At 41.1% G+C, this 26,817-nt stretch overlaps 1 protein-coding gene across 4 annotated transcripts in view; it reads right to left on the bottom strand.

Annotated features, from left to right (window-relative positions):
- The window catches only part of pdzd2 (PDZ domain containing 2), a 379,487-nt gene that overhangs the window by 193,781 nt on the left and 158,889 nt on the right, over positions 1 to 26,817 (bottom strand). For all 4 annotated transcript variants that reach the window (XM_060856701.1, XM_060856926.1, XM_060856854.1 and 1 more), the window contains exons 2-3: positions 17,330 to 17,789; positions 401 to 543 (exon numbers count right to left, since the gene is read on the bottom strand). In XM_060856701.1, coding sequence (XP_060712684.1) covers positions 401 to 543; positions 17,330 to 17,789 — 603 coding nt within the window. The remainder of the gene's footprint in view (positions 1 to 400; positions 544 to 17,329; positions 17,790 to 26,817) is intronic.

Raw genomic sequence — 26,817 nt, 5'->3', positions numbered from 1 at the left:
AGAATCGGTGGAGAGAAATCAGAGCTAACATTTTGGGTCCAGTGATCCTTCCTCAGAACTGGCAGGGTGGTGGCTTGATTGGTGGAGGTAAGAGGATGAAGAACATAATTACAGGCTTTGATCGAGATCATTTTACCAGGCCACAGGTATTTTGCTGAGGAAGGGTCATTGGACCTGAAGCATTAACTCTGATTTCTCTGCACAGATGCTTTTCTAGCTGTTTCTATTTTTATGTCAAATTATTTAACAAACTGGAGCTGTAATAAAATGCAAAACTAGCTTTGATATGAAGTTCTTGATTATTTTGTGCATGTTTCAGAACGGGTAACTACTAAGTAACACTGGGTCATTTTGTGAAGCACTGCGACATATTTGCTATTGTCTTGATACTAAAGCTTACCTTTGTGCTGCTCCTCCTTCTTCAACACATGTAACGATGATGCCATGGGGTGAACGTTTGGATCCCCGACCTCCTGTAATCTGAATACCAAGTCCGTCTGAACCTTTCACCATATGCATCTTCCATATTTGGCAACCTTCCCTCTGGACAGAGAGGAATTAAATAAAAGTGTTGGCAATTCATAATTATCCATTGCAATTGTTTTTCTAAAATAACAAATATGTTGTGAATCAGTGTTAATGTCTGCCATTTTTGCATCTTGCCCACAGACGATGCCGTGAAGAAGGTATGGACATTTTGGAGAATGAGACCCAGAGGCTAGTTCACTGGACAGAAGGTCATTGGCATATGGCCATCATCCATCCAATGAACATGACCATGGTAGTGCAGGTATCACTGGCTTAGCAATAAGTGTATGCTGATGACATGTGCAACCTCCAGGAATTCTGAACTGGTGATATTATTCTACCAAGAGATTGTAAAAATATGTCTCAAACAGCGAGAACTTGTTTACCACTTTATTAAAAGCCTAGCCTGTTTCATTAATATTCAGCTTTCCATCTTATCAAACTCACCAATCAAGCTAGACATTTAGAAAACTCAGTGCAGATGTCAGAGCAAGTACGTGGCAAATTTGTGCTTGCTCCAGGGGCTCAGAATCAGTCAGCTAGCCACTCAGGGAGGTTAGAGTCGGGATGCTCTCCACGTCAGGAGTAAGGAACTGAAAGTTGGACAGCCTACCACCCATTTTGTCTCTTTCTGACCTATCCTGGGCTGTTTGCCTCCTGGAATGAGAGAAGGGCAGGTATTAAGGGAGATGAAAGTGGGTGGCACAGCTGTGAGTTTCGGTGCAGATACGGAGTTCCAAGCGGGTGAATAGGCAGTGCAAAGGGCATGCAGGATTAGTGGTACAGGGATTGGGGTGGGAAACAGTGAGGGAGGAAAGATGTTGGAGGTGATAGTGGAAGTGATAGAGCATGAGTCTTGGTGGGAGTTGGTACAGCAGCGAAGTTGCAATAATTGTGAGGTATTGGAGAGAAGATGCTGGTACTTGTGCTAGTGGGGTGGAGAAAGTCACTGGCCTTCTTCTTACACTGCTGTGCATCCCACCAGATGGCTAAGACTGTTTTAGTCTGGATGGCAGCCTCGGACCAAGCTGGCACAGTATGGTGCTGCACCTTTCACTGCTGGTCCTCGGTGACGAAGGAATCCTGACATCGCACCACCTATCCAGCAGGACCTCCAGGTCCCTGTCTGCTCAGCAGGGAGTCAATACCCCCTGTCTGCAATGTCTCGGCCAAATGCCAGGAACTATGAGGGCAAACTCAGACCTGAAAGTGTTTGTCTTGGTGCCCAAAAAGCTTTTGAAGATGGTGCAGAAACAAGAAATGGTGGTAAATTCTGGGATATCCGTGGATTGGTGAGTTATTTTGGGAACAGAGTGTGGTAGAAGAGATTCAGAACTGGATGTGACACAGCATGGGGTACAGTAGGTAATTAACGTGGCAACAAACCCTAGGGCTCTCGACAAAAATACTCCAAAACCTTGAGGCAGCTTAAACTTAGCCAAACAGGCATTGGATGTAACCCTTTGTGATTGACTTACAATATGCCAGTATTTTGGTCAAAAAATATACTGGGGATCTTTTTGAACTGATTAAGCATACCTTGATAAATGAGACCAGTATTCCAATGAGACTAATCGTCTATGTTTTGCTACTTTACTATCTTCACATAAAATGTTAGCAGTCAAGATATAGAGTATACAAACAAACATTTCATTATATGCTACAGTTTTAAGCAGAGTTATTCCAATGATTGCAAATTTAAGTAAAATGTTAACCGTATTATCTTGTGAGAAATGATCCATTCATCTTACTGAAGAGCTATTCTAAGGAGCAATTTAATTGGAAAATAGAATTTTCTATTGTGAACAAGCAGCCAATATGGGGGATCTCAGAATGTGGGAAAATTCTTTCTATAACAAATATTACCATTAAAAGATTTACAATGTTTGTAAGTGTGACAGTATCATTTAAATTGAGAAGCATCTATGTAAACTCTCCATAGTTAAAATGTTTTGATTGTAAAGGCTGAAAAAATGCATTAAAAGAATCATCAGCTAAAAAATAGTAAATGGATTTTTAACCATACTGTGCTATTTCCAACAGTGGAACAGGAAATGGTTTGTTTACTTGCTTTTTTCAGATTGCCAAGAGATTCCAATTCAAATTTCAAATGCTAGCAATGTGCGCCAGAGGCAAGTTTGGTAGTTAGTTGAGGAGACTTTTCAGCTCAATGTCCAGTTCATGTAAAGCCCTCTGTCAGCTGAAAACATTACAGCTCTGAACAGGCTGTTAAAGAGCTTCCTGAATGAACAGGGAGGTTCTGCATCATAGCCATAATTTTACTGACCAACTCCATAGCACTGACAAGATTTGCTGAGAGCACAAAGGTGGGATGGTATTTTTCAAATTTAAATCTCATTTGTAAATATTTCACATTATGTTAATTTCAAATTATTCATGTGTATATCGTGGTCATTTATTGAGGTTAGTTTAATCAGAGCTAAGTGGATTAACACACCTCATGACTGATGGACTGAAAACAAAAAAATGCCAGAGCTCACAGTGAGCCAGGCAGCATCCATGGAGAGAAGGCAAGCTAAAATTTTGAGTCTGGATGACTCTTCATCAGACTTGAAACATTAGCTGGCTTTCTCTCTATGGATGCTGCCTGACTCACTGTGAGCTCCAGTTGTTGCTTTCAGTTCAGATTCCAGCATCTGCAGTAATTTGCTTTTTTATGATTGATGGTTACAGGGGACTGGGGCATTTCATTCAGGTGGAAAAAATGTTGTTTTGTGCTCATTTTTTTGTTAACCTACTTTTCTAATCAACCTGTTCAGAGATGTTATTCTGGAGCAGGTGGGACATGAACTCATTCCTGAAGAAAGGCTTATGCCCGAAACGTGATTCTCCTGCTCCTCGGATGCTGCCTGGCCTGCTGTGTTTTTCCAGCACCACACTTTTCAACTGTGAACCCAGGTCTCCCACTACCACTGCATTACAAGAACCCCTCATTCTTCATTTATTGAACATTCACATTAGTATCCACTCTCCATTGGATGTAGACTCCACTGCATAGGACAAAGCTGGACTTGACTGTTCCCTTCTATACATTGTAAAGGACATTGTTGAATCTCACTTTCAGCAGATGAACTCAAAGCAGATGAAATATTGCATATGAACTCAAAGCCCTGTAAAGAATCTGCCAAATAATAATCTGAGATGGGTTTACATGTGAGCATTATTATCACAGTCCTTTTTGCACTTAATTTTCTTATCTTGATTGTTTCAACTAACCATCACAACCTCCAGATTTCCAAAACCTTCCTACTTGCCTCCTCCATGTCTCTGAGCCCAATCTCTGCCTATTTATCCAAACTTCTTCCACTGTCTAATTCTCCAGATCCCACTCCTTACCCTCACCCCTCACTACGTATTAGCCCTTGTTGATCCCAACATCCATATAAGCTGTCATTCTCCTTCTGCCTTCCCACATACAACAGAACACTATAAGAAAAACAGTAACCTCAGGACATAAGAGCACAACACTGACGATGCATGTCCCCCTAAATGAAAATGAACTGCGTGCCTTGAGACTCTTGTACACAGCTGACTTTATCATAAGGACATAATTATAAACATTTTCATTTTAATATATATTCATGGCATGTAAATGTAAATGTATTACAAGGAGGAAATAGCTGTGGAGATAGTGAGGACTGCAGAGGCAAGTCAGAGTCGATAAAATGTAAAGCTGGAAAAAGCACAGCAGGTCAAGTATTATCAGAAGAGCAGCAGAGTTGATATTTCAGGCAGGACACTTATTAGAACTGCGGACACTACCGAGTTAAACTCTAAATTTGAAACTGCTATTAGGGAAGCAAAATTTCAGCACTGTGTAATTACTCAGCCTGCTTGCACATTGATTGCCAATGGCAGTCCTACATTGCAGTTTGTGTCCTTGTAGCAGATGGCTTAAGTTTTGAAATTGCCTCTTTGCTAACCTGGAGCTAATTGTCCTCAATTATTACCAGGTTAATTGAACAATAGAGGTTATAGATAGTAACCTGGCTAAGGCATTGGATGAGATATGGTTGATATGGGTTTCTTCTCTTTTGTAACACTGCAGTCATGAAATATATTCAGGTACTTTATATCAAATTTCATCATTAACCTGACAAGTAGCACGAGATTTTATGCAAAGCAAATACAGATAGCTTGAAGGGCTTATGCTCGAAACGTCGAATTCTCTATTCCTGAGATGCTGCCTGGCCTGCTGTGCTTTGACCAGCAACACATTTGCAGCTGTGATCTCCAGCATCTGCAGACCTCATTTTTTACTCACAGATAGCTTGCCCCCCATTAATGTACTGGCTGTGTCGATGTTTCAGTTACAGTGCCTTTGTAGGTAATGTTTAGTTGATGTAGTTTCACCAAAGTTCTATTTAAACCCAATAACAGATCCCCTTCAAAAAAATAAACAAACAACACAAAATGATTCAAGGAGGACGAGGAAAACTGTCCATTCAAAGCTGGGGTAGCTGAAAGGTCTGAAATTAAACAGATATTATTGGAAAAACTCAGGTCTGGCAGTATCCGTGGAGAGAAGACAGAGTTAGAGATTTGAGTTCAGCGATCTTTCTTCAGAGCTGACTAGAGCTAGAAAAATGTTGGTATATGTACTGAAGATGGGGTGGAGGGAGGACGGAGGAATTGACAAGAGGTAGAGATGAACCCAAAGAGAGAGAAGCACAGTTGGGCAAACAAAGGACTGGGCAAAGGTCAGCCTGGGAAAATCATAGCTGCTAATAGGGGTCATTAGTAGCTGACAATGGGTTGGTTGTGGTAGCAGCCCATATGATGACAAGACCTAATCTGTGGGATTAGGGTAGTCATTTGGGAAAAAGTGGTCAGGCCCTACAATTAATGAAACTGGTATTGAGTTCTGCAGGCTGCAGGATCCTCAAGTGGAAAATAAGATGCAGTTTTGCCAGCTTGATCCTTGTGTTGCTATTTACTGATTCTGCCATGTGGAAAGTGGTGGTCATATTTGGTAAATGACAATATTCTCCTTGTGGAGATAAAGGAACTGGTAGGTGCATCTTCTCACTCTAAGCTAGGTCTGCACGTCTGCCTTGGTCTTTTGTGTCAACTGAGTCCTTCAATTGGAAACATTCCATTTTTGGTTGGGCTGCAGTTTCTCCTTTAATGTCACAGTCCAATAACATTTTACATCTTTGTACGCAAATATTTCCTTCAGATAGAAACCCCACTGAGAGTCCATCAGACACACAAGATGGATGACTATCTGGTTTGAGATGGGGCAAATTTGGATGGATCAATGGATGTCTTTTCTAACCCCTGCCAATGGAATCTTATACTGAAGAGAGGTGAATCTCAGGTTTATTTTTTCATTTATTGGGATGAATAAACATGAAAGTAAATTAACTTAATCGATTTAGCATACAAAGCCGTATGTTTCTCAGCCCTCCCATTGAGCATAAGAGGAGATTAGTTTCTAGATTATCCTACTATATTTAACAAGCACACAGGAGTCTCCTTAACTATTCACTTCCTGACACCAGGTTAGTTGGCATAGAAACAAATGAATTCATCATGTAGTGAGACTTTGTAGACTCAGAATGAAATTTTTTTAAGCAAGAGCTGATTATTTTAATCCATCACCTTTGCAAATCACTTCTGATCTGCTTGGTATTTCTTATTCATTTATTTTTCTCCTGTTATATTAGGTATCTATGTCCCATAGCCCTATTGATAATCAGCACAAAATCCCCTTCAATGACTGAATATTCAAAGTAAATGATTCTAGATTTTCCATCTTATAAAAGTTCCAGTATTTACTGCCTCTATTTTTGACCTTTCTTATTTCTACACCTGCTACACTCACTCAGGGTGCAGTATCATATCAAGGGTGCCAGCTGAGATCCACTTGATTATCCAATTAGCTTCCCTTAAACAGCAAGCTAACTGAATGCTACAGTGGCTTGACAGCGGAGGACATTAAAGCCAAAGTCAACAACGTTCCTACTCATTGTTCACATACTAACAATTTCCAGCAGGTTACAAAATTCAGAAGGTGAACCAAAGCCCTGCGATTTTTTTTTCCCCTCCCTGTGATCTAGCCCAGGCTCACTTAGCTCAACTGCGGTCAAAAAGACATAACTTTAATTTGTATTTTGAAAGATGGATAGAACATAGAACATAGAACACAGAAAAATTCAGTGCAGAACAGGCCCTTTGGCCCTCGATGTTGCGCCGACCCAAGCTCACCTAACCTACACTAGCCCACTATCCTCCGTATCTGAAAATGTGTTGCTGGAAAAGCACAGCAGGTCAGGCAGCATCCAAGGAACAGGAAATTCGACGTTTCGGGCATAAGCCCTTCATCAGGAATCCTCTATATGCCTATCCAATGCCCGTTTAAATGCCCATAAAGAGGGAGAGTCCACCACTGCTACTAGCAGGGCATTCCATGAACTCACGACTCGCTGAGTAAAGAACCTACCCCTAACATCTGTCCTATACCTACCTTCCCTTAATTTAAAAATATGCCCCCTCGTAATATCTGATTCCATACGTGGAAAAAGGTTCTCATGGTCAACCCTATCTAAACCCCTAATCATCTTGTACACCTCTATCAAGTCACCCCTAAACCTTCTTTTCTCCAATGAAAACAGCCCCAAGTGCCTCAGCCTTTCCTCATACAATCTTCCTACCATACCAGGCAACATCCTGGTAAACCTCCTTTGCACCCGTTCCAGTGCCTCCACATCCTTCCCACAGTATGGTGACCAAAACTGCACACAATACTCCAGATGCAGCCGCACCAGAGTCTTATACAATTGCAACATGACCTCAGGACTCCGGAACTCAATTCCTCTACCAATAAAAGCCAGTACGCCGTATGCCTTCTTCACAGCACTATTTACCTGGGTGGCAACTTTCAGAGATCTGTGTACATGGACATCAAGATCCCTCTGCTCATCCACACTACCAAGTATCCGACCATTAGCCCAGTACTCCATCTTCTTGTTACTCTTACCAAAGTGAATCACTTCACACTTACCTACATTGAACTCCATTTGCCACCTTTCTGCTCAGCTCTGCAGCTTATCTATATCCCGCTGTCACCTGCCACATCCTTCCTCACCGTCAACGACTCCATCAACTTTCGTATCATCCGCAAACTTGCTCACCCAACCTTCTAGCCCCTCCTCCAGGTCATTTATAAAATGACAAACAGCAATGGTCCCAAAACAGATCCTTGCGGAACACTGCTAGTAACTGCACTCCAAGATGAACCTTTACCATCAACTACTACCCTCTGTCTTCTTCCAGCCAGCCAATTCCTAATCCAAACCTCTAAAGCATCCTCAATGCCATACCTCCATATTTTTTGCAGTAGCCTCCCATGGGGAACCTTATCAAACGCCATATACACCACATCTACCGCTTTACCCTCGTCGACCTCCGTAGTCACCTTTTTTTAGATTAGATTACTTACAGTGTGGAAACAGGCCCTTCGGCCCAACAAGTCCACACCGACCCGCCGAAGCGCAACCCACCCATACATATACCCCTTACCTAACACTACGGGCAATTTAGCATGGCCAATTCACCTGACCCGCACATCTTTGTGACTGTGGGAGGAAACCGGAGCACCCGGAGGAAACCCACGCAGACACGGGGAGAACGTGCAAACTCCACACAGTCAGTCGCCTGAGGCGGGAATTGAACCCAGGTCCCTGGCGCTGTGAGGCAGCAGTGCTAACCACTGTGCCACCGTGCCACCTTCTTAAAGAATTCAATAAGATTTGTGAGGCACAACCTGCCCTTCACAAAATCATGCTGACTATCCTTGATCACATTATTCCTATCCAGATGTTCATAAATCCTATCCCTTACAATTCTCTCTAAGACTCTCTAAGGATCAGGGAAGAAAGTTCTTTATTTCATAATAAAAATCCAGATACTCAGGTCACACCAAGTACTCATCATAATTTAAATTTTAGTAAATTTCCCTACCTTCTTTCCATTCTGATGACTCTCATACCATTAGGAAGCCTGGTCAATTGTGATGGGTGTCAGATGGAGTTAGACCCCCTCAGAAAGCAGATCTGAGACAGTCACAGAGACAGGCAAGTGCTCAGGTGGATTGGCTAGAATACTGACTTAACTTTCTGAGACTCCTTTATATCCCCATGCCAACTCATGCCCCTCACATTCCACTGAACATGGACAAGATGTGTCAAATTGCTCACTTCTGTACTCAACATTCAATGTAATATTTCGCTGTATCTCTTCTGGGAGCCTAGCAGAAATCAATTACAAAAAAAAATCCAGGATCCAGATACACTGAATGCCCAGTGAACAGAGTTTCATTGTAAGCCGTATGAAGGTTTGAACTCTGGCCCATCACCTATGAGACTAACAATAGAAAACAGCCAGAGCCACAATGGGGTCCAATAAATAGCTATGTGCTGAAAGTGCTCAGCACACACTGTATAGACACCAGAAATGGGCTTCACCTATTTTGGGTCAAAGATATCATCATGTTTCCTACAAATTGTGGGAGTCCATTTCTTGTTGGAATAGAAATGGATAAAAATGAATCAACTGACCTTCAGATCTGTAAGCCAGCCATTTACACTTTGTTAAGATATACTGATAAACCACATTACTATCATTTCTAAGTTAATGTTATGAATGTACTGATATTTACATGGTACTTTATATTTGTCAACTCTTCAGGGGTGTCCTAGACTCTCCAACTATTAAGCACAAGTTTTATAGATACTATGAGACAAGCAGGGGAAAATATCAAGGGGAAATTATTTTCTTTAATAGTTTCTTTGAAAAACTTCACTTATTGGGAATAGGGGAGTTTGGAGGCAGGATGTCATGCATGGGATGTAACATCTAAGAATATGCTCAATGAATCTAGAAAACCTTAGGCAAATGCAACAGCTGTTCAGTTTCAAATAATGAGTCGCAACCAAGCATGCAATGAATTAGTAGCTATTTGTCTCCATGATGAAATGGCATTGTGGACTGAGGACATGTTCAGATGTCATTGGCAAAATATGCCTCAGATTACTTTAAATGTCCTGAGAGAATGTTATCTAAAATGCCAGATATCAGGGAGGAAATGCTTTCTTTAAAAGATCCATTGTAATGAGAGATCCTTTCTCTTATTTAAACACAACACTGTAATGGTCAAGCTAAATTTGCACACAAATTTCACCCAATGTGTACTTTGGGAAATAAAAAATGGCACACTTTGTCTCCATAACATGTAACAACAATATGTATCCTTTGGTGCCTTTTATGCTCAGCAAGCAGGAGAAACAAGTCATATCTCAGTCCTGTTTGTACTGCTGGCTTCAACTGATATTTGTCACTTGGAGTTAGTTTTGAAATTAATTTTCATTGAAAATTTACCAACAGATGCTACAGCACTGTTGAGTGTTAGCACAATAATGTTGAATATCATGGGGTAGTTAAGGCTTGGGTTGAATTCTGGTTCCACCTAATTTCTATTAGGAAGCAAGTTTAGCAGAGATTCCAACAAAGGTAGGAAAAATAAGTTTTTAGCACAAGACCAGCCAGACAAAGGGAAATTATACTGCCCCTGTCATTGGAGTTTCAGCAAAAAAAAGGGTAAATACGGGAGATATGGGCTCTTGTGGCACGGTGGTAGTGTCCCTACCTCTGTGGCAGGAGGTCCAGGTTCAAGTTTTGTTATCATGTCTGAACGGGTTGATTTAAAAAAACTTAGGATTAGTGTATGGGAAGTGAGAGATGACCTAGGATTCTGAAAGCTTGAGAAGTTCAGCTGATTTTATCCGCTAGATTTCATTTCAAGATCTGAAATCAGTCACCTGCCTGGAGTCAGTGAGATAAAGGACAGGAGCTAAAAATAAGACAGGATTGGCTGCCAAAAGAAACTCAAGGAATTAGTTCCCGACACAAACAGGACTAAGAACAGTTTAGAATAAAAAGTACTTGAACGGAGGTGGGCTAATTTCAGCAAACTGACAAGAGATCTGGGCCAGGTAGAAATGTTATGGAGCAAGGGAAAACATTGAAAGAAATGATTCAGGTATAGTTGTATTGATTCCCACAAAAAGGAAGGGAAAGAGTTGGAGCTGTCTGGATGACAGGGGGCTAAAGTGACACTGAGAACTTTGTTAACACAATGAAGAACCCAGCTTAATATAAAACTTGCAGAGACAAAAGAGAAAGAAGAGAAACAAACACAAATAAGAGAAGGAAAGAGACATTACACAAATAACATTAAAGTAAATCCAAAGGTGCATATTAACTGGTACCAAAGGAGCAATTCAGCCAATTAGCAAACAGCTTGGGGATCTATAATTGGAGTCAGAAGACATTGTTGATGTACGCCATGAGAACAGGACTTTGTCAAACCTATAATAATCAAGGAAGATGCCATGGTACAACTGTCTAACCAAAAAATAGATAACGAAGGAGTTAGATATAGCTCTTCATGCAAAAAGGAGGAGAAGGATGTGCCTGACAGCTCTAGGCCAGTCATTTAGAATCAGTGATGGGAATGCTTTTAGTAACCTTGGAATAAATTAATTCCTAATTGGAGAAACATGGAATAATAAATAAAAGCCATATTTGTTAAAGACAAATCATGGATGACAAACTTGATTGAGTTTAAAGATAAAATGAGTTACATGATACATGAGAATATATGCTGTGCATGTTGAGTATGTGTACTTCCAAAAATATCTGAAAAAAGTTAAGCTCGTGGAACAAAAGGGGCAAAGGCCACATGTATATGACATTAGCTCAGGTTTAGAAAACAAGACAGTTGTGAGCAGTTGGATTTTCAGCTGGATGGATGCATGTTGTGATACATGACAAAATTATTACTCAATGGTCCAAGTGCAGTTGATTCCTATCAAATATTTGTCCCAATGTGGTTACATAGAATTTATAGCACAAAAAGAGACTATACAGTCCAACTGGTCTGTGACAGTGCCTGTGCTCCTCCTGCATATGAGCCTCCTCCCACCCTATTTCATTTAACACCCGACCAACAAATCCTCTCTGTCATTTACATTTTTGTCTTTATATAGGTTCCCTTAAATGCAGAGACTCATAGACATTTACAGCACAAAAGAAAGCCAATCATAAAGATCTGACCACGCTAATTCCTTTTTCCAGCTGTCAGCCATAGCCCTGGAGGCTATGTGTCCAGAACTGTGGCCTAACCAGCACTGTATACAGTTCCAGAATAACCTTCCTGCTCTTGTATTCTTTGCCTCCTCTAATAAAGGTAACTATCTCACATGCCTTCTTAACCATGATATCTACATGCACTGCCACCTTCAGGCATCTGTGGATATTCACACCAAGGTCCCTCTAGGATTCAGCATGTTCCAAAGTCCTACTGATTCTGAAGATGAGTCTTTGGATCTGAAATGTTAACTCTGATTTCTCTCCAGAGATGCTGCCAGAAATGCTGAGTGTTTCTATTTTTTTTCATATCTTCATAGTTGTTAGCCCCATCAAGCACATTATCTCACTCTTCTCTGGGTTAAATTCCATTTGCCACTGATCTGCCCAATGAGCTATCTTCTTCATTCTTTACCATTACTTATAGACTTTTATAGCACAGAAAGAGACTACTATTTATTTGTCTATTCATCCCAAGGAAGAAGAAACATACTAAGGGGGGAAAGAGGCAACAGTGGCAGACAAGGGAAGCTAGAAGTTGGCAAGCCTTTAAAAACTAACAAGAGGCCAACTTAAAAAGCAAAGGGGCGGGGTGGGGCAGTGTTTGGAGAAGATTAAATATGAGAGTAAGCTAGCTATTAATATAAAAGAAGATTGAAAGAGGTTTTTATTAATATCTATAAGATAAGAGAGAAACAAGATTGGACTGCTAAAAGAATGAGGTTGGAGAAGTAGTAGCAGGGATCAAAATAGTGGCGGAGGAACTGAATATGTACTTTACATCAGTTTTCATGGTGGAAGACACCAGTAGCATATCAGAACTTCAAGAAAGTCAGAGCAGTGGCCATCACTAAGGAGAAGTTGCTGGAGGAAGCTCAAAGATCTGAAAGTGGATAAAAGGATCAGATGGCCTAGACCTCAGAATTCTGAAAGAAATATTGTGGAGGATATTGTGGAGGTTTTGGAGGTGATCTTCCAGGGGAAGGAACTGGAGTCAGGAAGATCCCATAGTCCTAGAAAATGGCCAATATAAGACCACTGTTTAAGAAAGGAGGGAGGTAGAAGACAGGAAATTATAGGCTAGTTAGCCTGACCTAGGTCATTGGTAAGATTTTAGAGTTCATTATTAATGATGAGATTGCAGAGTATTTGGAAGTAAAATTGGGTTAAGTCATCATGGCTTTGTCAAGGGAATGTCAGGCTTGACAAATCTGCAGGAATTCTTTGAGGAAGTAACAAGCAAGTTAGTCAAAGGTGAGCCAGTGGACATGATCTGTTTGGATTTCCAGAAAGGAAGCTGCTAAATAAGGTAAAAGGTCATGGTGCTAGGGCAAGGTACTGGCATGGATAATGGGTTGGCCGACTGGCAGAAGGCAGAGGATAGGGATAAAGTGATCTTTTTTCAGGATGGCAGCCAGTGACTAATGGAGTTCAACAAGGGTGAATGTTGGGACCACAATGATTCACATTACACATTAACGATCTGGAGGAAGGAATGGAGGGCATTGTTACTAAGTTTGCAATGACATGAAGATATCTGGATGGGTAGGTAGTGTTAAGGAAGTGGGGAGGCTGCAGAAGGACTTGGACAGACGAGGAGAGTGGACAATAAAGTAGCAGATGAAATATAATGTAGGAAAGTGAGGTTATGCACTTTGGTAGGATGAATAGAGGCATAGACTACTTACTAAATTGGGAAAGACTTTGGAAATCTGAAACACAAGGGGACTTGGCAGTCCTAGTTCAGGATTCTCTTAAGGTTAACATGCAGGTTAATTGGCTGTTAGGAAGGCAAATGCAATGTTACCACTAATTTCTAGACAATAGCAGGAATGTACTGCTGAGGCTGTATAAGGCTCTGATCAGAATGTATTTGGAATATTGTGAGCAGTTTTATCTAAGGAAGGATGTACGGGTCTTGGAGGGGGTTCAGAGGAGGTTTATAAGAATGATCTCAGTGATGAAGGGCTTGTCATATGAGAAGCAGTTGAGGACTCTGGGTCTGTATTCGATGGAGTTTTGAAGGATGAGGAAGGATGAGGAAGGATTTCATTGAAACTTATAGAATGTTGAGAGGTCTGGATTGAGCAGACCTGGAGAAGCTGTTTCCACCAGTAGGAGAGACTAGGTCCTGAGAGCACAGCCTCAATTCAAAAGGGCCCTGTTGAACTGAGATGAGGAGGAATTTCCACAGATGGTGAATCTGTGGAACTCATTGCTACAGAAAGCTACAGAGGCCAAGTATTAAAGACGGAGATGGATAGGTTCTTGATTGGTAAGGGGATCAAAGGTCACACAAAGAAGGCAGGAGAATGGGTTGAGAAATCTATCAGGTATGATCGAATGGTGGGGCCTGTATGGCCTAATTCTGTTCCTATGTCTTCTAGTCTTAAGTTCTGGTGACAAGATAGAGACAGAAATATAAAATTTAAAAATTGATAATAATCACCAAAAACACAATGTTTTGCATCCTTTTAAGTTCCATAAATTTCAAAAAGCCAATAGTCCAAAGTACCTGATTAGTAATAGGAACAGATTATATTCATGTCCCTGCCACACTCCTTTAAGCATACATTAGAAAACAGTCTTCAGTTTTTCCAATGCTGCTTGGAACCAGAAGTACAGGAAGCAGAGAATAGTATATCAATGTCCAACCGATGATAGAGCACATGGTGACATGGGGAAGATCTTCAAATGAAGTATGAAGTAAAAGAATTGAACACATTCAAACTCATGATACAAAAGAATCAAGACCTGGAAGTGGGAGTGGGTAATGGCAATGTAGGTAGGTGTTCATGCTCTAAACTCTGTTACACTTTGTGTTGAGCCTTGAAGACTGTACAGTCCCCAAACAGAAAATGAGGTGTTGTTCTTCCAGCTTGTGTTGATCTCACTGGAGCACTGCAGCAATCCTGAGACAGAGGGGAACAGCGGTGTGTTGAAGCTGTTTTATGTCTACACTCAATCCTGAGCTCAAGAACTACAATCTAGTTCTTCTTTTTGTAACATTAACCTTTTGGCAGGATGGTAATTCTGGTTGCACGTATTTCTAGGGATCTTAACTCATGACCACTCATTGCCAACCATTCTATTCCATTGAATTGTTCTTCTTTCCCCCCACTCAATTATATTGAATTCTGCTTGAATAATGAACAAATGCAGGCTTAAAAGAAAATAAGAAGACATTCTTTAATTCTCGTGGGATTGGTCTTCTAGGTTTCTTATAGCACATGAGGAGATTGCTACACAATTATTAGAAAATCAGGACAATCCTGGAACTTTGGCAATCTTATTGAGGGACTGTGGGGCTACTGGGCCTGGATGTAAGTCTGGAATACTTACAAGGCCTACATACCTGAGTTCAATGTAATTAGAGATGTGTGAAAAATGCTGGCCTTGATGGTGATGCCAATATCTCATAAAAGCATGAAGAAAACAAAATCCTAACTGAAATAGCCCAGCTGTTTTAATTCCAAGGCTTTCCAGTTTAAGGGAAAACCAGCAATAAGAGACCCTGCTTTAAAAATAGAGGTCAAAATCAGGAACAGAGAAAATGGATATCATTGAGCACAAAAGTCCTGACAAAACAACGAAACTGCTGAAAAGTATAATCAGGATTTTAAAATGTTTTAAATTGAAATGGGAATGAGTTGCAGCTTCACTCCTGCCAAAATATAATCTATTTCTCTCCAAAGACCATTTGGCATCAGTGAAAAGCCAAAGATAGTAATATTTTTCATTCCATTTCTAATACGTATGATCTCCAAAAAGAGAGTGCAAAACTAAGTTAAAACAAAGAACTGCAGATCTGAAACCAATAGCAATAGAATTGCTAGAGAAACTCAAATGGTCTGGCATTATATGTAGATAGAAAACAGTTAATGTTTCAAGTCCAGTAACACTTCTTGAGAACTGATGGCAACTAGGAAATAGGTGGTGATGGACCCCAGAGAGAGACACAGAAAACAAGGTGGGGAGCTAAGGTGTTGATATTCAACCAGCCAGGGATGAGGACAAGGTACTTAGGTGATAATGGGGGCTATTAGAAGTAGAAAATGGGTTGGCCATGCTAAAAGAAATCCATGTTGACAAGACCTGGGAGTGGGGGTGGGTAATGGCCATGGAGATAGGTGTTCGTGCTGTAAAATCTGTTACACTTTGTGTTGAGCCCTGAAGACTGTAAGGTCCCCAAACAGAAAATGAGGTGTTGTTCTCCCAGCTTGTGTTGATCTCACTGGAGTACTGCAGCAATCCTGAGACAGAGGGGAGCAGTGCTGTGTTGAAATGGCAGGTAACTGGAAACTAGGCATCATTTTCATGGACAGAATGTATGTGTTCTGCAATGCGATTGCCCAGTCTTGTTTCCTCTCTCCATTGCAGAGGAGACCACATTGTGGTAGCAGTGAATACAGTAGACTAAATTGAGTGAAATGCAGGTAAATCATAGCTTCACCTGGAAGGTATGTCTGGGGCCTTCAATAATGAGGAGGGAAAAAGTAAAAGGGCAGGTGTTACACCTTCTGAAATTGCATAGGACGATGCTGCAGGAGTGTGCTAAAATCTTAGGATGGGGGAAGGTGGACACGATGTCCTGGAGGGAATGGTCTCTGAAGAAAAGTGACAAGGGAGCTTGTGCCTGGCATCCCACGAGAGGTGGAGGAAATGGTGGCTTATGATCACTTGGATGTGAAGGTTGCTGGGGGAGAAAATGAAAACTGGAGGACTCTCTTGATCTTGTGGATGGGAAGTGGTGAGGGCAGAAAGGTTGGAGGATTTGAGCTATAGGGAGAGGTTGAATAGGCTAGGGCTGTTTCCCCGGAGCATTGGAGGCTGAGGGGGTGACATTATAGAGGCTTACAAAATCATGAGGGGCATGGATAGGATAAATAGACAAAGTCTTTTCCCTCGAATGGGGGCGTTCACAACTAGAGGGCATAGGTTTAGGGTGAGAGGGGAAAGATATAAAAGAGACCTAAGGAGCAACTTTTTCACACAGAGGGCAGTGCTTGTATGGAATGAGCTACCAGAGGAAATGGTGGAGGCTGGTATAATTGCAACATTTAAGAGGCATTTGGATGGATACATGAATAGGAAAGTGGAATATGAGCCAGGTGCTGGCAGGTGGGACTAGATTGGGTTGGGATATCTGGTCGGCATGGACAGGTTGAATCGAAGGGTCTGTTTCCATGCTGTACTTCTCTTTGACTCTATGACTCTAAGTGTGTGAAATAGGACAGAAACATCTAAGGGCCCTGACAATCACAGCCACAGGATTGAGGAAAAGGGTGGACATTTCCGAGGCTCCTCTGCAGAAGATGGAATCATCAGAACAGATGAGATGAAGACAGATCACCTGCTTGGCTTCTCTTCTTTCCTGGTTTACTATCAACAATCCTTTTGTCTGTCTACCTTTGCTTCTTTCTCTCTCTGCCCTTCATTTCCACCTATTCACTCATTCCTTTTCCCTCCCCCAACCCTGTCATCAGCATAATTACCAACATTTCCTAGTGACTATCAGTCTGGAAGGATCACTGGCTTTGAAATATTAACTCTGTTTTCTCTCCATAAACCCTGCCAGATCTACTGTGTTTCTTCATCAATTTCTGCCTTAGTCTATAAAATAAGTTACCTGAGTAGAGTATTCACTCTGTCTTGAGTCTGTCTTCCCAGTTTCTGAGAGTAGAGGTCGTTGATGCATTGTCGATAGAGCAGAGATTCCATTAGCAATTTGCTCTTCTGTGTTCTGGTCAACAGCTGCATTAGAGTCTTTGGGGTCACAATGAGTGTCAACCCCTTCAGCTTTTGAACATTCTGCCTCCATGGAGACATGATATCCATTCTCTTGTTCAGAGCTATGACTCTCCCGACTGTCCTGGCTATCTCGGTTGAGGGAAGAACGAGAGATGACACCAAACTTTCGGGTCCGTTTGCCATTCTGTGTGGGACTTCCACTTGCCTCCGAGCTGCTACTGCTTGTCCTGAGTTCACTGTTGCTGCCATTGGAAGGAGGTAGAGGAGCTTTGCGTTTAATCCGACGCAGCATGATCAGGTAAATGTATCCGCCATTCCAGCATTGGTCAGCCAGGTAACTATAACACAAATAGATTGCCTTCATCAACTAAATGTAGTTAAAAATCACACAACTAGGTTTATAGTCCAACTAAATGTAAACACAGCATTACAAGAAGCACTTTATATTTGGCTAGGATGAAATTCTTCCTTTCATGAAGTTAGCCAAGTAGTCAGTGTGAATAATTTATTTTACATTAATTCATGGAACTCTAGTTAAGAATCAACGACATTGCTGTGAGTCCTGAGTCACATGTCAGCTAAAATGATATTAAAAGTGCTCATAAATCAGACTATTTATATCACTACTATATTGGGTGCATACTGTGTGCAAATTAGTTTTTACAAAAGAATATTAAAAAAACTTAATAATCACACAACACCAGGTTACAGTTCAAGCGGTTTATTTGGAAGCACTAGCTTTCGGAGCGCTGCTCCTTTGTCAGGTGGATGTGGAGTAAAAGATCATAAGACAGAATTCATAGCAAAAAAAAATACAGTGTCATGCAACTAAATGATATATTTAACAAAACTGGACTGTTGTTAAGTCTTTCATCTTTTGGAATGGATTGCAGGTTTCAGTTTATTAACATGCAAATCCCAGAAATTCTTTTAAGTCACCTTTTTGACATAACTTAAGGTTTTATAACAAAAAGTGACATCTTAGCTCAGACAATGCCTTAAAGGTGTGAGGTTAGAGTCTGCCTGTATCCCAATCTTGAGTCAGACTAGTTCAATGTCCAAAGTGGAATTTACAAAATACATGTTTTAACTGCCTGCAGATTGTGCATTTTTTGAGCATATAGAACGCATTCTGCAAATACAAATTCATTTCATAGACTTATATGTGTGAGTGTGTGTGCATGCATGAGAGAGAGAGAAAGAGAGAGAGAGAGAGAGAGAGAGAGTGTGCGCTTGTGAGTGTGTGCACATGAGAGAGTATGTGTTTGCATGTGTGAAAGCTTGGAAAAGTGTGTATGTGGGTGTGATGGAATATAAGCCTGTGACAGGATGTATGTGTATGCATGTATGAGAAAGAGTGTGTGTAATAGAGAAGGTCTGCGTGAGTATAAGAGTACGTAAGTGTATGTGTATGTATGCTTGTGTGTGTGTAAGAGAGGTAATAGTATAGTGGGGGTCACCTGTAGTGTGACATGAACCCAAAATCCTGGTTTAGGCCATCCTCATGGATACCGAACATGGCTATCAGCCTCTGCTCAGCTACAACGCCTATCCCGAAGTCCGCCTTGGAGGATGGTACCTAAAGATCCAAGGCTGAATGTCCCTGGCTGCTGAAATGCTCCCTGACTGAGAGGGAAATCCCTGTCTGGTGATTGTTGCGTGGTGTCCATTCGTCCATTGTCATAGCATCTGCTTGGTCTCGCCAATGTACCACGCCTCAGGGCATCCATGCCTGCAGCGTATGAGATAGACATCAGCCAAGTCACATGAGTACCTGCCGCATACACAGTGGGTGGTGTCTCCAAGGGTAATGGTGACATCTGTGTCAACACTCTGACACATCTTGCAGTGGTAGCCATGACAAGATTGTACGGTATTGTGGTCGATGTTTGCTGTGAACAATGATCTGTTTAAGGTTTGGCAGTTGTTTAAAGGTGAGAAGGGGAGGCGTAGGGAGGGTCTTGGTGAGATGCTTGTCCTCACCACTAATGTGTTGCAAGCTGCGAAAAACATAGCGTAGTTTTGGGCTTCCAGGAAAGTACTGGACAACAAAGGGTACCCTATCGGCTGCAACCCTTCTGTCGTGTGAGGAGGTCATTACTGTTTCTCAGTGTGACACATCAGAACTGGTGATCGATGAGTTGAGCATTGTTCTTATGAGGGCATCCCTTGAGCACCTTCAGGTGTCCGTTACGTTCCTCCTCATCTGAACAGATCCTGTGTATGCATAGGGCTTGTCCGTAGGGGATGGTTGTTTTAATATGTTTAGGATGGAAGCTAGAGAAATGCACATTGTGAGGTTATCCATGGGTTTGTGGCAGAATGAGGTACTGAGGTGCCCATCCTTGATGGAGATGCATGTGTTCCAGAATGAGACAGATACTAAAGAGTAGTCCATGGTAAGAATGATGGTAGGATGAAACTTGTTGATATCACTGTGCAGTTGTTTCTTCACCTTGGGTCCAGAGGAAAAAAATGTCATCAATATACCTGGTGTATAGTGTTGGTTGGAAGTCCTGTGCAGCAAAGAAGTCTTGTTCAAACTTGTGCATGAAAATGTTGGCATTTAAAGGTGCACATTTGGTCCCCATGTCTCTAGATGAAGAACTGGTCATCAAAGGTGAAAACATTGTGGTCGAGGATGAAGCAGATGAGTTGTAGGATGGTGTTCAGAGAGTGGCAATTGTTGGCATTGAGTACTGAGGCTATTGCAGAGATGCAGTGACTGTGGAGGATGCTAGTGTAGAGTGCTGACAAGTCCAGTGTGACGAGGACTGTTCCCGATTTGACGAGTCAGTGGGTGCTTAGTCTCTGTAAGAAATCTGTCATGCCACAACAGAAGTTGGGCGTCCCCTGTTCAATGGATTTCAAGGTGCCTTCGACATAGCCAGAGAGGTTCTCACACAGGGTCCCAGTGCCTGTGTTGGCTTTGTGTATCTTCAGTAGGCAGTAGAAATCCCCTACATGAGAAGTACATGGGATGAGAGTGCGTAGGGAATCCTGAAAGACTGGATCAAACGTCTTGATCAATGTGTTTAGTTCACAGGTGTATTCTTTGGCCAGATCAGCCGGTAGTTGCCTATAGTGTTCCTGGTTGTTCAGTTGTTGGTTACACTTCCTTGAGTATTCTGTTCTATTTTGAATGGCAATGATCCTCCGTTATCTGTCTGTTTGATGACAATGTTTCGATTGGTTTTGATAGCATGGATCGTTGTGATCGGGAGTTGTTTTGCTCTGTTTTGTGGGTGTGGTTGATGAATCTGGCATTCAGCAGTGGCCCTCTGGAGGGGTCCAAATCAAATCCTTTTTTGGTTGCTCCACTATGGATCTCTCTGATGACTGTTCCAGTTTGTCAGTTGGCTCATTGGGATCATTGCTGACATCTTGGAAGAATTCCTGGAGTTTCATTCGTCTGATGAATTCCTCCATGTCTGCCGCAAAACCAATGGAGTCCAATTTGGCGTGGGGCAGAAACTGAGCCTTCGGCTAAGAACTTCAATTTCTTCCAGTTGAAGGGTGTGGTCCGTTATGTTTATTTCCCCGTGGTGATAACATTTTCATCTGCGGTGTGAGGGGGGGGGGGGACTTGGCTGGTTGTGATGCCAAGTTTCTCCAGTTTCTTGTTCTTGGTTTGCATGTATATGTTCTGTGTGAGAATCCCTCTGGCTATGTTGAAGGCATTTTGAAATCCATTGAACAGGGGACACCCAACTTCTGTTGTGGCATGACAGATTTCTTACAGAGACTCAACACCCACCGACTCATCAAAGTTCTGTCACCTTGTCTGCTTAGCAGTGTTGCGTATCTGTACTGCTGTATCTTGAGCACAAACTGAGAATGTGGCCTCTATCTTGATTTCAAAGTCCACCTCAGTCCAACACCGGCTCCTCCACATTACAAAAAACAGGAGCAGGAGTAGGTTAGTCAACTCTTTGAACCCGGCTGAAAATGTGTTGCTGGAAAAGCGCAGCAGGTCAGGCAGCATCCAAGGAACAGGAGATTCGACGTTTCGGGCATAAGCCCTTCTTCAGGAAAATTCCTGAAGAAGGGCTTATGCCCGAAACGTCGAATCTCCTGGTCCTTGATGCTGCCTGACCTGCTGCGCTTTTCTAGCAACACATTTTCAGCTCTGATCTCCAGCATCTGCAGACCTCACTTTCTCTTTGAACTCTTTGAACCCACTCTACTCTTCAATGAAATCATAGCTGATCTTCTATTTCAATACCAATTTCTTGCACTATACTCATTTCCCTTAACAGTTGTATATTTCTCTATATTTCAACAGCATTGTATTGCATGGTATGCACTTTGGGATAATTTGACAAAAAGAACCAGCAATTTTCTCAAAGCCATTCATGCTCTGCCCCATAACTTTCTTAGAAATATTACAAAAGCTGCTTTCAATCATAATAAATGGGATTTTCACTACATTTCCAAGGAAGTTATGGTCGCAAAATGGAAATAGCTCTGATGAAATTTTAAGCTATATAGCAATTCAAAAAAGTATAAACAATATAATTCCTTGAAATGATCCTGCAAGTTATCTGTTAGAATTTCAGTGATAATATATGATCACATGGTGGATATGCTTATCCCATGCCTCAGTGCTCAATACTTCCAGTTATTAGACAATTCCCAATCACCTTGTGGCAAAATCTAGTCGTGGTAACTATAGAATCTATCTCACAAGTGACCATTTAGTTCCGCATAAGGGACAAAAAAATCTTTACGTCATTCTCAAAATAAATACACTTTTTTAAAAAATCAACTAATAAAATTATTTTTTTGTTTGTTTAATAATTAGAACATACATAAATTTATCCTAGATAACATTCAGTTTACACACAGGCCAGATATTTGGTTAAAGCACCTACAATGGCTGCCCTCATCATGAATATGGTTTTATGGCAACTTTGACATTCTTTTGTTCACTTAAGATGATCAACTCAAGGTTGAATCTCAATTAAATACTGACTTTTAATTTTCTATCTACAACTCACCAACTCCCTACCCCCCTCTCTACCACCCCCCCTCCCCACCGCCCCCCCCCACCCCCACATTCCTATCACCTGGGTGCATTTTGCACACGTCAATACAATTTAAACATGTGGAATCTAACCTTATTTTTCCCAATTTCCATTCATTTTAGGAGAAAAACTTCAGGCTTGAAAAAAATGCTCACAAAAGTACGTTGTACTATCTGCATAATTTCCTTTGGGCTAACAGTGGTTATAATGTTACAAGAAACAGAATTGTCTTCAAAGTATAGAAATTAGTTAACTGAAATGCTCCACTGTTTCCTTAGAGTTGTCTTCTAAGTGCAACAGCTCCAATGCAGTATTACTAATGTCCTAATGCAGAAAGTCATGACATTCACTTTGATGGACATTGCTCATGTAGGATACCTGTATTAAATTACACCAGCTCCCACCAATTCTTCGTCTGTATGGAAACACATCTTTGTGATATTGTGCAAACATTACTTCTCCATCCTTGTTGGCTCACTGAACTCTGTGTTAACAGTAAAGTATTATATACTGCATGTGACTATAAAGAAAACTATGCCCACCACTAAAATCAGTGACAGTGCAATTTGATTAGAGCAAGTGAAAATTCACACCTTACATGCTAAGAAGATTTGCTACTTGCTGAATAGCTAGCACAGTTGAAAAGCGATAGTTAAAGTAGACATTCTCATGATTAGGTTTTATTCCTTCAGATAATTTCTTGTCAAACTCACCTACTAATGAATACCGTACACTGCGGAAATTATGCAATCAAACATGCTACTTATCAGGGAGCCCATTATTACAATATTACCATAACAGAAAGACAATTCAGAAACAGAAACACATACACAACATCCAATATCGGTGCACAGTCAATAGTTTTTGAGTATCTTTTGTCCTACCTGCCTGAAAATCAGCAAAATAAATGCAATGTCTAGTTTTGAAAGAAGGAAAAGGAGTCTATGTTAAGAATGAAGTATGAAAGAAATAGAAAGCAGAAAACAGCAACCACAGCCATCAGCTTATCACTGAGACATACAGAGAGGAGACAGGTGTTCATAAAGCAGTACTGAACCTCACGCTGAAGCTTATCCTTCTGTATCCAAAGGGTGTCTGTACAAAGGCTCCACTGTATTTGCATTTGAAACACCACTTCTAACGTCCTACAAATCCCCTATTCTTGGAGGCAGGCAACTGAAATGAAAACTACCGATATTGGTTGGTCAATGAAAAAAGCACCAGAGGTTTTTTTAGTTACTCAGCACATTGGTGAAAACATTACACAGCCATACAAGAACATTTTGAAAGCTTTCGTCTTGTGGGCTTCCCCAAAGGAGAAGATGGCTTCCAACCAAGAGAAGCACTTTATTTTTGTTAATAAACAAGTGGTTATATGCTTCAACTCATGAAAATTGTCTAACAAATGAAATATTTTATATGAAAGTCCTTATTCTAAACAATAATTATTACATTTACATCAAAATATTGCTGTACTTCATTGGAATTCATCAACACTATGGGGAAATTGTATGAAAAGATGCAAATGTGTTTTCAGCTTCTCTAATCTGATTTGAATTCTCTTAACACTCAATTATCCATGTTCTTGTTGCGCTTAGCAAAATATAACTTTATTCTTTCATGGAATGTGGGTCACACTGACAAGGCAGCATTAATTCCTCTTGATTTCTTAATTGCTTTTGAACTGAGTGACTTCCTCAGTAATTTCAGAGAACAGTCAACAGTCAGCTGCATTTGTCTGGTCTAGAGTTACACGTAGGCCATAACAGGCAAATTTCCTTCCCTATAGGACTTTAATGACCAGATGGATTCTTATAGAGTCATAAAGATGTACAGCATGGAAACAGACCCTTCGGTCCAACCTGTCCATGCCAACCAGATATCCCAACCCAATCTAGTCCCACCTGCCAGCATCCAGCCCATATCCCTCCAAACGCTTCCTATTCATATACACATCCAAATGCCTCTTAAATGTTGCAATTGTACCAGCCTCCACCACATGCTCTGGCAGCTCATTCCATACACGTACCACCCTCTGTGTTGCCCCTTAGGTCTCTTTTATATCTTTCCCCTCTCATCCTAAACTATGCCCTCTAGTTCCCCAACCCCAGGGAAAAGACTTTGTCTAATTATCCTATCCATGCCCCTCATGATTTTGTAAACCTCTATAAGGTCACCCCTCAGCCTCCGATGCTCCAGGGAAAACAGCCCCATCCTGTTCAGCCTCTCCCTATAGCTCAGACCCTCCAACCCTGGCAACATCCTTGTAAATCTTTTCTGAACCCTTTCAAGTTTCACAACATCTTTCTAATAGGAAGGAGATCAGAACTGCACGCAATATTCCAACAGTGGCCTAACCAATGTCCTGTACAGCCGCAACATGACCTCCCAACTCCTGTATTCAATACTCTGACCAATAAAGGAAAGCATTCCAAATGCCTTCTTCACTATCCTATCTACCTGCGACTCCACTTTCAAGGATCAATGATAGCTTCATGGTCATCATTATTAAGACTATAGTTTATTAATTGAATGGTGAATAGGGTTTGAGCCTGTGTCACTAAAGCATTAGCCAGTGCCTCAGAATAACTAGTCCAGTGGCATTGCCGCTAAGCCAACAAATCCTCCACTGAACAAGCTCCAAACTTGATTACCCTACTAATTAGTTGAAAAAAATAAAAGAAAATCTGCAAAAATAATTTATTTAATATATCCATTACCTTAGAAAAACATGAGGAGAACACTGTAGTGTAATCAGTTAAATCACTATCACTTCTTCCATCCTTCTTCCTTCTTTTCCATCCTCTATCCCAGACCAGCATTTTTCTTCTCCAAACTACCCTCTTTTTATGGTCAAAAAACTATCACACTAAGACAATCAGAATTAGGCCATTCAGCCCATTGAATCTGTTCCACCATTTGATCATGGCTGATATGTTTCTCAATTCCATTCTCCTGCCATTTCACCATTATTCTTGATTCCCCTTCTAAATCAGGGACCTATCTGTTTCTGTTTTAAAGACACTCAAAGAAGACTAAGATAAATAATATTTTACTCTAAACTTAAACTCTGTTTGTCTCTCTCCAGAGCTGTTGCCATATCTGTTGAGTATTTCCAGCACTTCGTGTTATCAGTGAGTGTATTTGTTGTGCAGCCATAAAATGCCTTTCTGCATTAAAACTGCAGTACCTTCAAAGTAACTCATTATGATGTTACTTCCTGATGTTATGAAGACATTTGGGTGTCACTTCAAAGAGTATGGAGGGGTAATAACTGGTAGTTTTGAAATCCACGACTTTCATACCTGCCATTCAAGAAATAGGGGAGCTGTCTGCAAAGGCACAACAGGCGTAAAAAAAGATGCACATAAATTCCAACATAGTGCAAACCTTTCTTATTCTCCATCTCAACCCAATTGGGTGCTCTTCTCCCAAACTCCATTATTTAATTACTCCACATCCCCATCTGTTTAAGCTATTATTCCTCTTTGCCCTCCTCAGGGCAAGTGATCATTGATCAACCCATAATTCAAACTTTCATTAATTTCTCTGTCCAAATAAAATGCCATTCCATTTTCCATTCCTATTCGAGACTGACATACTTTATATCTCAATTCAAGCTGACACTCCTTCCCTCAAAGATCAAACCTAATGCTCCCACACTTTCTTTTGCTTGTATTCTTATTTTCCGTTTATTTTTCCCCCTTAATGCTATTTATTCTCCTATTCCACTTCATCATCACCAGTGTCTTGCTGCTCATGGAATAGATTCCAATTGGTGCACACTGCTCAATTGGAACCATTTTGCCAGCAAATTCTAATCTATTGACTATCTGTGAAATGGCTGACATATATGAGAACTGGGCTTTCTTAGACTTGTTTGCTTCCACATAGCATCATAGAGATGTACAGCACAGAAACAGACCCTTTGGTCCAACTGGTCTATGCAGACCAGATACTCTAACCTAATCTAGTCCCATTTGCCAGCATTTGGCCCATATCCCTCTAAACCCTTCTTTTTCATATACCTATTCAGATGCCTTTTAAATGTTGTAACTGTACCAGCCTCCAACTACTTCCTCTGGCAGCTCATTCCATACACGCACCACATGCTGTTTCCCTTATAAGTTTTCCCCCCCTCTTCCTAAACCTATGCACTCTCAATCTAGACTCGCCAGCCCCAGGGAAAAGACCTTGTCTATTTATCCTATTCATGCCACTAGTGATTGTATAAACCTCTATAAGGTCATCCCTCAGCCCCCGATCCTCCAGGGAAAACAGCCCTAGCCTATATAACTTCTCCCTGTAGCTCAAATCCTCCAACCCTGGCAACAGCCTT

Source organism: Hemiscyllium ocellatum, chromosome 1, assembly GCF_020745735.1.
Source record: "Hemiscyllium ocellatum isolate sHemOce1 chromosome 1, sHemOce1.pat.X.cur, whole genome shotgun sequence".
NCBI classification, from domain to species: Eukaryota; Metazoa; Chordata; class Chondrichthyes; order Orectolobiformes; family Hemiscylliidae; genus Hemiscyllium; species Hemiscyllium ocellatum.
The sequence above is the reverse complement of the archived record's forward strand: the minus strand, read 5'-3'. Positions and strand labels throughout refer to the sequence as shown.